We start from the raw sequence: 14,980 nt of genomic DNA, 5'->3' as shown, positions 1-14,980 counted from the left end.
AGCAGCAGCAGCAGCAGCAAGCAGAACGAAAAGCGATGACGATGATGGTGGATAACTTCGAATGTGCTGGATACACGTTCTACTCGAAGTTCGATTCCGGTAACCTGGGCAAGGTTGAGCTGGTACGATGCTGTGAAGGTAATTACTGATACCCCATTTGACATTGGTTGACACGTTGCGATGTGCTTTTATTGAATGTCCACATACAAAAAATTCCATCCGCCACCACCTAAATCATTGAGTGCAAAATCGATCCAAGTGAGCTGTGCCAACGACAGCGAAACAACTTTCTACATCTGGTAGTGACATCCGTCGCCGTCTTCGATTTCACTTTGCAATTACGATTCGTACGATTAGAATTAAAATTGGATGGCTTGACCCGGTAGAAAGCAAAACAGTAGCGGCGGCGGTCGAGGTCGCTCACGTTGGTATTTTTTCCTGGGTGTCCGAATGTTGGCCTGATTGGCGCTTGTTACATAAACAGGCAGCACACACACACACCCACAACGCGAGCGTGCACCGGTTGGTCCCCTTTGGCCTGTGTGGCGCAGAGTTTTATTAAAAACATCGTATAACAGCCGGCCAGACAACGAGGATGTAATCTTTATTTTAGGACACACTGATATATTGTTTCTTCAAGAGATGTGTCGGACGCTACCCGAGTCCTACCAATGTAATCGATGTGTACTATTTAATGGGAGATTTTATATGTTGTGTTTAATTTGTTTGTTTAAAGTTGTTACTTGTGTTTATTTTGATAAATTTGTTCAATGATGAATAGGGTCCAAACAGTTTGCATGCATTGGAAAAGGTTAGTGTGTGTCTGAGTGTTTATACCGGATCGATAAAACAGCAAATCCAGTAGCGATGTTCTGAATACTTTCGACTGTTTCGGCATGAGCCGATAAAGCATGACATCAATAAATCGTTGTTAGTATTACCATAAGATAAAATTTCTTCACCTCTCGTTGGCCCGTGTGAAAACACAAGTTTGACGAAAGGAAAATGCTCCCCACAGACCTCCTCGCCCACCCTACCGCTCTGCAAACCTTTGCATGACAGTTAAATCGATCAAATCAAAGTAGCCCAAAAATCAACAAATGCTTTTGGCAAGAGCCTAAAGAGACCTGCAGACATAGCTCTGTACAGCGGAATAAACGATTTGGTGCGGGCGCGGGCAATGTTTCAAATAAATAACCTAATTCCATGGCTTTGCTACTTGGTTCCATTTTAATTCTTTTCTTTTTGTCTTCTTTTGTCACATTTCTAGGACTCGGCATCGTTGGCAACACGGTGTCGAATGTTATAGGTGCGGCAGGTGGTTCGTCTTCTGTAGGAGGAGGAGGAGGAGGGAGTAGCGCTCCCATTATCGGTTCGGGATGCAGTATCGTTCAAGCCACCGGCATTACCAGCGCTTCCGCCATAGTGGCAGCAACACTTGGGATAGGTTTGGGACAACAGCAGCAACACCATGGACCGATTTCCTCGACGGTTGGAAGTGGCAACGGTAGCTCAACCACTGCAGTCGGTGCCACTAGCACCCTTGGTTTACCAATTCCCTCACCTACGCCACATGCAACTGAAAACCCCCTGGTGGAGGTAGAGTTCAATCTGTGGACAAGACCGGACTGTGGTGGCACGCCATATGAAAACCAGAATCGCACCTGGTTTCATTTCGCCGTGACGGGCGGACGGCCAAACCAGATCGTTAAGTTCAACGTAATGAATCTGAACAAGCAAGCCAAACTGTTCAGCCAGGGAATGCATCCAGTCACGAAGGTTGGCCCCAATGGGCGTTGGGAGCGGATCAAAGATAAACCATCCTATTCGGTGAGCAAAATGACGTCCCGGGGTGCGAAGGAATAGCTATCGTCTAACTTTGTATTCCTCGTCTTTTCACAGATCACGAACGATGTGTTTTTCATTTCCTTCCTGCACAAAGTGCCAGAGGTGGGCGGTGATCAGACACGAATCTATTACGCGTTTACGTTTCCCTTCACGTACACCGAGCTGCTCGACCAGTTGGCCTCGTTCGACCGAAAGTTTGGACGGCACCCGTTCGAGTTGAACAAAATGGCGTACGAAATATCGCAAAAATACGATTCACTCCCGGCAACCGCCGCGGAGGAATCGAAGAACATATCCAACCTTGCACCCCACCGTCGGAAAGGGAAGCTTTCGAAGATGGAACGCGTTGATCGAACTAGCCCAGAATCGTTTGATGAGACGGCACGCGATGGCGTTGGTCAGACCGTACCGACCAAAGAAGCCTTGTTGTCGGAAGCGAACAAATCCCTGCAAACCGTGCTCGGACCAGGAACCGGTGGAATGATAATAGACGAAAATACCTCCGAATCGATGCAACAGATTACACATCTTGTAAATAAGGTGAAAATAGAGTTACCGTCTAGTGCCGCTGCCGGTAGTGGTGAAACGAAACAACCCGCACAAGCGTCCTCAGTGACGTGCACAACGAAGACGAAGTTACCCTCGTTTCATCACCAGCTGAATGTGGCATCGATCACCCCGAATCTCTCAGAGGAGGATTTGAAGACGGATCCACGGGATGAAATCTACTACTGCCGAGAGCTGCTAACGCACTCGATCGAACGTCGCCGGATCGAACTGCTTACGATAAGCTCCTTTCACAAGATCCAAACGGCCCGGGAGGTACGACTGCGCAATCTGTTTCCAGACGACGAGGCTCAACGTTGCCATACGTTTAAGGATAAGAAAATTGTTTTCATCTCGTCACGCGTGCATCCGGGCGAAACGCCGGCCAGTTTCGTGCTGAACGGGTTTCTCAGCATGTTGCTCGATCGGAAAAGTGTTGTCGCGCAAACGCTACGTAGGATGTACGTGTTTAAGATTATACCATTTTTGAACCCGGACGGAGTGTACAATGGTTTATATCGTTCGGATACGCGAGGTCACAATCTCAACCGAGTGTACATAAGCCCGTGCCACGAGACGCAACCAGCGATTTTTGCAGCCAGGAAATTAATTCGGTTAGTTGGGCAGTGGGGAATATTGACTTTCAGTTTACGTTAGTTATTGAATTACGCAATTACCTTCTTATTTTCCAGGTACTACCACCTCGGCGTAGATGAAGTGGAACCATACGAATTGGAAAAGGAAGCAGCACAAACTGCTGCATCCATTGAAGTAAAGGACATCGTCGTTGATCCTACAGCAGTAACATCCCCCGCAGAAGGCTCCACTTCAACGGATGTAACGGGTGGCAATGTTAATGTGGAACTTAAAAAAGGTACACCTTCCACCAAACCACTAACGATAACGAGACGAAACAGCACCCAGAACGCACAGCTGTCAGTTACAACATCGACCACAGTAACCACTACTACTACTATCACTACTATTACAGCTACTACTAACACAACACACATTCAAAAAATGAAACTACCGAAATTAACAGCTTCGGTCGAGTCGTCGAAAGCTTCCAACTCAAGTACCATACTTCCTCTCTCTGTCTCGACGCATCCAGTGAAACGCTTGTCTTCGACTATGTCGCTTCCAGTGGAAGGAATGACTCGAAAGCGACGTACTCCGTCTCTCTCCAGCACACCGTCCGTAAGCGTGTCTAGCGAGAGAAGATCTGTGATCGCTTTTGTAACGCCTGCCGAACCAACGGCCAACTTGTCGAACCGATCGAAACCTATAACATCATCGTGGTCGGATAAGATTTTCGGCAAAATTCTACGCCGTCGTCGCACAAAGTCTGTAGCGTCCGAACATTCTGCCGAGAGTCTTCCGCTTGCTGCTGGGAAGTTGTCCCCAATAGCGCAGGCCCTTCCGAAGCCCACTTTACTGTTGCCTGCGGTTGAGGAAGAAACAGTGACGGTGAAGGAACTAGTAGTCACGTCGTCGACATCACCGGTCTTGTCATCTTCGGCGGGTCTTATTAATGCCAACGCGGCAACCGCTTCTAACGCATCGTCACCACTCACCGATGGTATGTCCAAGAAGGGCGTTTCCATGGAATTTCATCCATCCGCTAGCTTCACGCATGTTTCGCAACTTGGAACACAATTTGGAAAATTCATTGCATCCCATTGGCAGAGGAAGCGTAAGGGCTATCGGTGCGCCGCTCCCGGTAATTATAGGGAGCGCACTAGATCCCGGATCAGAAAAGACTTAACCACAATCGATGATTCCAAATGATGTTTCATTAACTTGTTTTGGTCTGGTAGCACATTTCACCGTCCGCTGAGGGAAACCATTCGTTTAAAAAGAACAATTCAAATACCGATTCAACACGCGTTCACTGTCATTCAGCATGTTCGCAAAATGAAATTTAATAATGCATGCCACGATTAATTCAAAGGCCGCTTTGACCCGTTCTAATATGCGTTCCCGTTGTTTTTTGCTTTCAGAATCGGATTCAGTCGAACAAGATACACCGGCGGCGTCTGATTCCGGGTACAGCGAGGCAAGTTCTACATCGTCTTCGTTGACTTCGAAGGTTACGTCAACCTCGCTGCCCACCCAATCATCGGCCGATTCAAGCGTTTGTCCTCCAGGGGAAGAAACCACGCCGGTCGTGGTTCTGGACGCATCACCTCCCACCGTAGTGCAACCACCATCTCTCGTTGCGGCTGCTACGACTGCAGCACAAGTTTTCACCGAAAAACTCATTCCGGAGCTAAATCCTATCCTCAGCGAAGGGGGTAGCACCAACCCTGGGCATGCGTCAGTTCGTGCCGGAGCACCCGCTAGCGGTCGTAGTGCTTCCAGTTTGAGCTTAAAAAAATCAATTCACTCGGTAGGGGCCAGGATCGATACGGGGAAAGGAAGCATTGGTAAAGGTGCGCATCACAAGCAACATGTATTGAACAAGCCACAGTTTCTTGGTGCTACACCAGGCACACTAAAGTTCAAGGAGTTTCTGGTCCATCCACACCACCATCACCACCATCATCACCATCACCATCACCACCATCATCATCTGGCGGGTGGAGGAACGGCACCGGGTGGAGTGTCAAGTGGTGGCACCGTACAAGGACAGGTCGTCACCACGCTGCACGGTGGCAAATTGGCGCTTGGTTCATTCAAAAAAGGTACCGGAAGTGGAAAGCAGCAAACAACATCTTCCGCAACATCTTCCTTGATTGGTGTGAGTGGAATAGTAGGAGGTCGAGCTTCGGGTGGTGGAAGTGTCCTTGGCGAAACTGGCACTGCTCCGGGTGGAAAAAATCGTCCCCAGACGCCTCAAACAAACGCCGCCCAGTTTAGCCATTATCGATCGCATCGTAACGAATACCTGAATCCAGTAATTGGAGCAGGTGGAATTGGCGGTGGTGCTCGAAGCTTGAACATTAGTATGGATTTTCTGGCCCAGCTGGACGAACGACACGACCGGGTGGTGTATGAGGATCGAAGCAATCTGTTCATGTACATAGATTTGCATGGACATGCCTCAAAGAAGGGCGTCTTTATGTACGGTAACCATTTGCCCAACACGATCGAAGCCGTCGAGTGTATGCTATTGCCACGGTTAATGAGCCTCAATTCGCAGCACTTCCACTTTGATGCGTGCAACTTCAGCGAGCGGAACATGTACTACAAGTGAGCAGAACGAAAACGATCGCACTACCTAGAACTGCCAACACTAACCTATTATTGCATTCCTTTCTTTAGAGGGAAACGAGATGGGCTATCCAAGGAAGGTTCTGGTCGTGTAGCCGTCTACAAGACGACCGGATTGATTAAGAGTTACACACTCGAATGCAACTACAATACTGGCAAATGTGTTAATATACTACCACCCAGGGGCAAGGAGATTGTTGCTAAAACAACGCACACGCTGGTACCTCCCAAGTACACACCGGCCGTATTCGAGGAGGTTAATAAAAGAAATTCCCAGATCCACCAAGTCGAGATTGAGCTAATATAATATTATTCTTTTTAGGTTGGCAAAGCTCTCGGACCGTCGATATTGGATCTGACCAACTCGAACCCATTGTCGCGATTACCAAATTGCGAGTTTCGCACGCTGCAGGGTCTACGGAATGCACTACGAATCGAAATCGAACGCGGTTCATCGAAGGCACGCGTCACTAACAAGGTAATATGTTGTCCGCGGGCTGCGCTTCTCTTTGCCGACGCATTCCAACAGCATCATCAACCGCAGCCCCAGCATCAGGTCGCCTAGACATCGAAGGGTCCCTATCTCTTGCCCTGTCCTTAAAAATATTTGCTTGCCATTCTTATCCACCTATTATCATCGTATAGTGTTCATGTTTACTAAAGAACCCATCGAAACGATCTATAATTTAATTCGTAGCGTTATAAAAAATAGTTCATAGTGGGGAGAGATATTTATGAAACCATGTACAAAGAAACGCTTCGATTTAAGTTAACGATCTCATAATAACGCTTTGTAGCATGGTTTGGTGTTTGGTTCATCCTTTTTTCCATCTGGTCGTTTATGTTTCTATCTTCCTTTTTCGTTCTTTCCCTCCTGTAGTATGGTGATATTGTAGGTTACGATTGGCTTGAATAGGCCCGGTCCCGAATAGGAATGTATCCCGGTCAGAAGCACCACTCTCTTGACGTTAACTTTAAGGTTTTTCTCTTTACCGAAATGAAGAGTAGAATCGTGACATTATCTGGTGCCATGTTACAACTTTTACTATTACTACTGCTACTTCCACTACTATTAGCGCGATACTAACAACGGTGCAGTGCATTATGATCTCAATGTGCAGTAATAGTGGACGAAAGGCTATACCCTAGAAGGATAACTATTGGTGATGGATGCTTTTTCGCTACAATCTGCAACTACTAGCTGCCGCTTCGATGTGTTCTTACTTACTCTGTCCCTCGTTTGGAAACAATTCAAAATGTTAAAGTGGTTCTGCATCTTCATATTCTTTATATACTACATTTATGAAACGTTGTTGAAGTACGTTCTTTCCGCGTTCAATGGGCAAACAAACGAACCAAACAGAGGGACATGTTACTATTGATAGCGAATTAATAAAGTTAAACTGTTGATTGTGTTTTCTGTTTGCTTTCTTTTCCCACGGTAGTTGGTTTAACATATATTATTACCTTTTCCTATCTAATTTGTAGGTGTTTTAGTGTTTTACGGTGATAATTTTGAGAATGTTTTGTCCTTCCTGAGAATCTCGTAGAATTCTGTTTTTTTTTTGTGTTTATATGTACTTTAATTTATGATGGTTTAGCACTCTTATATCTCCGGTACGAGGTTTGAGGGTCGTGTTTATTGTAAATACATTCACCTGTCCATTAATAACTGCGTATTTAAAGCTAGGAAATGTTTAACCCGTTTATGGTTCGGTACAGAAATAGAGTTGGAAACGAAAGGGCACATAGGCACTTCATTATATCATGATCATCTTCACACACACGACTAGCTTCGCGCATTCATTTACACCTTCATTTTATTTCTCTATTTTCATCGGCCATCGTCTTCGAAATCTGTGCACGTCCTCATGCTCGGACCACTGGCAGACCCAGAAGTCTCACACGAAGCGGCTCGCCAATCAGCTGTCTTGTTCGATAGACGTTGCTAAGGAAAACGCTATCCAGTGGGATCACACCCTTGGCACAACGGTCGGGCTCGGTTCCGGGGGCCAACCCGGTGCCACCGTCACAACCATGGCCGGCGGTGCGAATGTGTGTAAAATTGTAGGCGACTCTGATTCGACGACTCTTCTACTAACGAGCTCGGGCGGTAGCAGTGGTAATGGGAACAACACTACTAGCCATTCCGTTGTGCCCGGTATGGCTGGCCCTGGGGCTGGATCTAGCGGACGGCAGGTGCTGAAAACAACGGGTTCCGGATCCGTCACGCTGAAAACGTCCCATGGTCCCGCTGGTGGCAAGATGTCACGCAAAGTGGGTAGCTTTGGAAAGTCGAAGAAAGCGAAGGTGCTGTGCGATGTTGGTGGGGGAGTTACCGGTACATCGGGGATAGGTACCGGCAGTGGCAAGAAAATCCAGGAGCTTATGCTTCGTAGCACGAAGGAACAAGTGCCTCGCAAAAAGATCAAAGTTTCACCGCAGCATCCGGGTATCGGTGGGCCTGGTAGTGGTCCCGGTGTAGATCGAACGGCGGCATTGGAGCTGTGCTTTAAGGGCGGCCTTGGTTCGGGTTCGTTACCCAACTTTTTAGCCGTTGTGCCAGGTACCCTTTCGGATCTTCCGTCACTGGCCCCGGGGAAGAAAGTCAAGTCGGAAAGCAAGCTGCTGGATGTTAACAGCCTGATGCAGTGCGACGATAGCTTCGATGCGGCACCCTGTTGCTCCTACACCACCGTTCCACTGGCAGCGGGCACGATCGTTACCACAACCGGTGGAATTACGAAGTTTATCTCGACGTACACACAGGCAACGACCGATCTGCACACCGGTACGGTGCTTAGTGCCAGTGCGGAAGAGCTGATCACACTCGGTTGTAGTGACGTCGTTACGTCCGCCGTCTGTCCAGGATCATCTCTCGAGGGTGGAGCTGCTGGTGGAGGTAGCATCGCGAGTGGAAGTGGTAGCAGCAGCGGTGAGACGAAGAGTGGCAAATTTGGTAAGAATTCGCTCAAACCCAAGCAGACGAAACTAGCCAAATCGACCAAGTCGGGCAACGATGTCACCGGGAAAAAGTTGCTAAAGAAGAAGCGTTCGCTCAAGACAGATTCGAGTTTAAAGCGAAAGAAAACACGTGTTAAACCGGCACTGACCTAGGCGTCCGGTAGTGCAATCGAAAAGCGTTTGAAGTGTCTCGTCCCATTGATTTGGGATGGATATAGTTGAGATAGTGTGCGGTGGGTGCTTTTGAGTATATTTATTTAAACGTATCAGTATGTTTTCGTAATGCGTGCGCTACCGCTCCGATCACCGATCTTAGTTTTCACTAAAAGTGGACATTATATTATGTGTTTATTTTCCTTTCTGATGCTTCTATTACGTTATCATAGATTCAGACTTTCAATTTTCTTCCAAAACGAACAACTCCGCTTGTGTTTTATAGGGCGCAGTGTGATATTTCATTTATACTTTGTTAATCTTATTTGCAGAGGGAGTGTGTGTTTTATTATTGTACCTTTATCTCTTTGTTTCTGGGCTTTAAGTATAACCTTTTTTTGCGTTAAACGAATAAGTATCGACGTGATGAGCGTTAGTCACATTTCGGGCTACAGATACGAAAGGATGTTTCACCACTACGATAATTGCATCACTAAATTTAATGTTGAAGTCTTAAACATATAACACGTGACAGTCCTCAACACAACCGTTTGACGTAGCCCGGAGAAAAGATTCAATTTGTTTATCCGCTTTTCGATACTGCTTTCTGCATAAAAAAATGGACTGTAAGGGAGTGATATGTTTTGCTTTGTAAGATTTCGTGTTTAACATTTAATTCTTGTTCACTGAATCATTTACCTGTGTATAGACTTAAGAATTCATATATGTATTATTAAAAAATGAGCTTGCATAGGCGGCGAGTAAGCGAGAATAGGAAGAATAAGTTCGATAAAAGAATTGTCGTGCCTGAGGTTCGTGTGCAAAGTTTGGCTTTAGATTTAGAAACATGGAAGCAAATCGACACTTCTAGGTCGGAGACAGCGACAGATAACGCTTTTAACATGCTTCTTGAAGTATTTTCTCACGTACACAACAATTGGGCCATGTTCGGCACCGGAACGAACGGGATATAACAACTGCTTTTGTTTTTTTTTAGATAGGAAGCAGTATCTATCGAAAAGTACTCGCCAGCAGCCACAAAGCATTTTATTTGAAGTATTGAAACTGTTACCATTTACACGGGTAGCAAAGTATGTGGACAAAATAACCTACAATGCCCGAGCGTACGCAGAGAAAGACTTATGTATGGCAAACATCGTGATAAGAGCAAGGACATTTATTGAATAAAAGGACGAAAGAAATAAAGAACACCGGACATGTATGTGTATCATCATTCGTTTCATATACAAAACATCATTCGAACATGAACCCACTAAGCCGGAATATAATTCAAAGTTTCACGGGACGCTATAGCACGCTTCTTGGCAAAAACGTGTTTGACAAGCAACAGATGCTCTGAACATCTGGTTTGAATGAATTCTTCTCATAGCAGATCGGACTTATTGCTTGTCGGCAATACATTAGCGGACACACGCTTCTTTATACACATCTCTTCCAACGACACAAATATATACTCGATCATCAATCTCTTTTTCCCTTCATGTAATTCACAACAAGTCACAAAGATATTTTTCTTTACCGCACATTTTAATTATCGTTATTCACGCTCTGCAATAGTAGATGCGCATCAAGGTGCGGCTATAGGATTCAAATTCCTAATTAGAGGGAGCAGCTAATGCGTGCAGGCCGGTTTGTAACCCAAAAGGGGACGTGTAGTCAGTGAATGGTAGCGTAGTTTCCCCAACGCCCTAATGCGCATGTGCTTTGGAAAATAACATCTTCTTTCCAGTCAACAGCCTGGACCGCTTCACTTGTATTGCATTACAGTCGCTTTATTCCTTTCGAAGCGAGTAGTTCAACGTCCTTTTGGGTGTGTGTTTTTATTTACTCCTTTTCCACCAGTGCAGATAACCATCGTCGAACGGCGAACATCCAACACGTGTTTTGGATACATTTAAATTGAAGCTGCCATTACAAGAGCAGCTCGCGCCACACCGTAAACTGATCGTTCCAGCTCATCTGTCAAATGAGTCAATGACAGATCGTGATCGTGTGTGTTTGGTTTGCAGCAGGTGAGCAGCGACAGCGAAACGTAAGCGTAAAAATTACCTTTCTCCGTGAATCAATTAGGCAGCCCTGTTGGTTTGTTAACTCTAGTTCGATTGCAGGTGTTTCGCTTGGTAACGGTTGCTAAGGAAAGGAAACAACCCCATACAGCACAGTGACTAGAAAACAAACGCTAATCGTCGTGTCGCTTTAGCGTGTATGTGTGTCGCGTAGAAATCACAAAAAAACGCCAATTAAACGTGAAAACATGAAGCCATTTATGCTGGGAGTCGTTTTCCTGCTGGCTGCCATAGAAAGTGGTAAGTTGGGTGTGTTACAAGTGGTAAAAACTACCAGAAAAACGGAACAGTGCAATGAGTCATGTGGGCTGGGGTTTTGTTGTTGTTTGGGATGAGTTTGATCGAGTGAGAAGCATGAGACTCGCCCAGAGTGAGAAATGAGGAGATCGGTGAGATGAAGATCGTTGGTGAGATGTGGAATTTCTGACGCTGGTGGAATATTCAATCGTGTTCAAGGTGGAATTTAATGTTTTAAAAACGTTATGAAAACTGTTGCTTCATGCCAAAAATTCATGCTCTTTTATTGAATGATTTCTATTGGGCAGTCCATCCATCAGATACAAGGCCCAGCACCAGTCATCGGGCTGATGGGCTGATTCATTTAGCAACAATATCCGCTCCGGGATGGGATGGACCATTTGTATTCTGTGCCGCCTGCAACGTTCTAGTACGGGCCCGTACGCTGTAGGGTTCTTATCGCCACCCTTCCACCTCAATGGACAATCGAAATGGTTCATATATTGATCGTCTAGGCGTGTAACAAACGAAAGGGACAGAGAAGGTAGGAAAATCCTCACATTGCTGGCTTTTGTTGCATCGAATGAAGCGAGAGGTTGCAGCACTAAACTCCCGCAGGACTTTCCAAAGTAACACAGCTACTGAGCGAGCCCTTCTATTTGACTTTGGTACTTTGTTGAGAAACAAGTTTGAAGCGGCTTCTCTGTTTACTCATTTTCATTTAACTGAAACCAACGCGGCAACGTCAGCAGAAAACCGTTTGTGAAATAATGTTAATAAGCTACAAGTTTTAAGGAATGGAAATGAAATGGAATGGAACCACTTCATGACAAGCACTCCCCAGCACTTTGGCGTTTTTGAAGTATTACTCAAAGTACGGAGGATTTTTATCGTTAAAACGCAAGTTTTGGAGAGGACAAACGAATACTTGAGGACGTTAAGGATCTTTTGTAGCCATAACCGAATGCATTAAGCTGATTAAATCTGCATTATATTGTAGGACTCTACCGTTTTGTGCTGCGTGCTTGGAAAGTGCCTTTATTTCCTTCCAAATGAGAAGAGAAAATGGGAACGTTTTATCCCGTTTTTGTGGTGCTTTTACTCGCTATCCAATGGACACAAATTGGACCGCTTTCGTGTTAAGCACCCTTTTTCTGCTATGTTAGTGCAATGGTGCGGAATATGGGTACGAGATTTTGGCCATTAAAATGATTATCTCTTGTGTGAGTAGTAACATACGAACGGCAATGCGAACGAGAGATGCATTTGTGCATGGTTAAAGTGATAGATTATATGCTAAGGGGAACATTCAGGCTTGAGAACTAAAGAGGAATGATAATGGGGGGGATGATAATATTCTAACAATGTTTCTTTCTTCTTCGGAATGTGACGAACCATGAAGCCACGGCCATCGACTGCTACGTATGCAATACGACCGATTCGACGACTCCGTTCCAGTGCAGCGAATGGTTCGAAAGGTTCGATCGACCCGACCTAAAGCCAGTCGATTGTTCCAACGTGTACGGGGCAAAGTACTGCATCAAGCATATTGGCCGCTTCGAAGGTATATTTGGCTGCAAACAAGACACTTGCAACAGATTCACGGCATGGCTGCTCGTAATAACTAATCCACTCACTCTGCGATACTCTGTTGCTGGCTGGTAGAAAGTGCATTAACAAATCTCTGCTCTGTCGGAGACGTTGTTGGTAATGGTATCTAACCTCTAACTCCACTAACCAAAGGGATAACAAGGGCATTGCACAGAAACCGGGAAGAACTCCATGATAGTGTTTAAATCCTTGCATACCTTTAGGCGCCGTGTAACAGCGTTACTCAAATTTACCCCGCAATGTATGCAATTCGCATGGCAAAATTACACCGCTTTTCTTTTTCAAAAGCCAATGGAGGTGTTGGGTGCATGTAAATAAACGGGTAGCATCTTAACACACACACACACATACTGACTCATAAATCCTTTTCAGCGAACGGTATCCTCTGCTACCAGTGTTCATCCGCCCACTCTATGTACTGTTCGGACATGCTGGTCGCAGATGAGGCGTCACCCTTCAAGCCGGAACCGTGCGATCACGTGTTCGAGGCAGAGTACTGCATCAAGTCGACAGCAATGCATGGTTCGGTTTCGATTTTTGCTTCGTGTTTGTGTGTGTATATTTTTGTGTCCGTGTTAGTTTGTATCACTTCGTTCCCGTTGCTAACTCACGTTAATTTCTCACAGCATGCTTTAATCCTTTTTGTCGACTGTTGCACGCTTTATTTATTTTACCGGCTTACTGAGATGTTGCTGTCACGTTTGATTAAATAATTACACACTGATTGACGATTAATTTGTTTCTTATTTTCCATTCATACGCACGTAGACGGTATCGGTGCTAAGCGTTACTGCTCGTCGCGTGATTTAGGTAACTACTGCAACTACGTGCGGAATCCGGGGGATCAGATCGAGTACCGATCGTGCATTTTCACCTGCGACACGGACGGATGTAATGCTGCCCCGCGTGTCCAATCTATATCTGGCAGTCTGCTAGCTGCGGTGACTCTGGTGGTGCCCTTGATGCAACTAGTCTCCACACTTCTCAGGCAGTAGAGCGCTCTACTCGCTAGACCCCTGCACCCGGTGTGATGCATTTCGTAAACGTAGAAAATTGCAGGTCTAATATGATTTACATTCCCTCTTCCGTCCGTGGATCGTAGTGGAACTTCCTTTGCTAGGGAAGTTTACGCGTGTCCGTCCATTATTTTACATTCCATCAACAACGTCCCATCATAACGCCCTGTTGTGCGCGGTTTTCACACCACAGTATGTTCAAATGCTTTAGAATAATGATAGATTTTAGGGTAATATGTTTTATAAATTAAAAAAATAAAAATGACAAACTCATTCCGAATGCTCCACGAAACAAAAGCTCTATGGATATTTTACATAGAATTTGAAATGAATTAAATCATCGGATTAATAACCACTCCGTGTTGAGTGCAATTTTGTGAAAAGAAATCAACAAAACATACCTTCTGAATCGTTATTTGCAGTTTTGAATGGTGACTGCAGGGTGGGTAAAATCGATTTTCCCCGATTCTAATCGTTTTTGAACGAAACGAAACAAACGAACATTTCAATTTTCTGCACCAGGGGAACATACAAAAATGGATCCTCCATCCATAAAAAATGTACGACCTTCTCCCTCGGGCACAAGCGATAGTAAAGCGCTGCACCAGTTTAGTATCGGATACAGACTATATCGGAAGAGTAGATGAGAAGGTATGAGTATGGAAAAGTGAGATAGTCGTGCAATCGATCCACCGGTTACCTGTCGATCGGCTATTCTCTCCTGTTACTAAGATTTAAAATTTGTCCAGTTTGCACCGTTTCGGCATTCCGATAAAGTGCAACTGCCGACACAGTCGCGACATCAGGGTAGCATGATTTTCAGAAGGTGGATCTATCCCGCTTTCACGATCGCATTTTCGTTTCCCGTCGAGTCGTTTCTCGATGTCCGATACCAGGAGAACATCTTTCTAGGAGGCTACATTTTCCCCCTCCAGCGCGCATATGGTTGTTCCGCTCTCGCATGTTATCATTGAACGAGAAAGGAGATCTTCTACTACACTACTATCACTATCGCATACTATCAAACCCATAAGATCGATCGCTAGTGTAAGTGAGATAGATGAATTGGAAAGGATCTTCCATCTCTCTCAAACTCTCCGTCGGCTGACACGAAATCCCATACAAACTGGCCGTTTTCCGATTTCTGATACTAGGAGAACATCTTTCTAGGAGGCTATATTTTTCCCCTCTCGCGTGCCTATAGCTCACCCGCTCTGGCATGCTATCAATGAACGTGATAAGAGATCTTCTACTACACTACTATCACTATCGCATACTATCAAACTCACGAGATCGATCGCCAGT

At 45.4% G+C, this 14,980-nt stretch overlaps 2 protein-coding genes across 2 annotated transcripts; both read left to right on the top strand.

Moving 5' to 3' along the window:
* Positions 1-35: 35 nt before the first annotated feature.
* LOC128713964 (uncharacterized) lies at positions 36-8,724 on the top strand. The gene is made up of 9 exons (XM_053808839.1): positions 36-138; positions 1,271-1,830; positions 1,903-3,008; positions 3,087-3,268; positions 3,539-3,973; positions 4,395-5,586; positions 5,659-5,863; positions 5,930-6,085; positions 7,498-8,724. Exons 1-9 carry the CDS (start codon positions 36-38, stop codon positions 8,722-8,724), a joined length of 5,166 nt encoding a protein of 1,721 aa, XP_053664814.1.
* A 2,275-nt stretch (positions 8,725-10,999) lies between these two features.
* On the top strand, positions 11,000-13,654 carry LOC128713255 (U-scoloptoxin(05)-Sm1a). Its single transcript, XM_053808111.1, has 3 exons — positions 11,000-11,051; positions 12,451-12,612; positions 13,428-13,654. Exons 1-3 carry the CDS (start codon positions 11,000-11,002, stop codon positions 13,652-13,654), a joined length of 441 nt encoding a protein of 146 aa, XP_053664086.1.
* Positions 13,655-14,980: the final 1,326 nt, after the last annotated feature.

The sequence above is a fragment of the Anopheles marshallii genome, chromosome 3 (assembly GCF_943734725.1).
Source record: "Anopheles marshallii chromosome 3, idAnoMarsDA_429_01, whole genome shotgun sequence".
NCBI classification, from domain to species: Eukaryota; Metazoa; Arthropoda; class Insecta; order Diptera; family Culicidae; genus Anopheles; species Anopheles marshallii.
The sequence above is the reverse complement of the archived record's forward strand: the minus strand, read 5'-3'. Positions and strand labels throughout refer to the sequence as shown.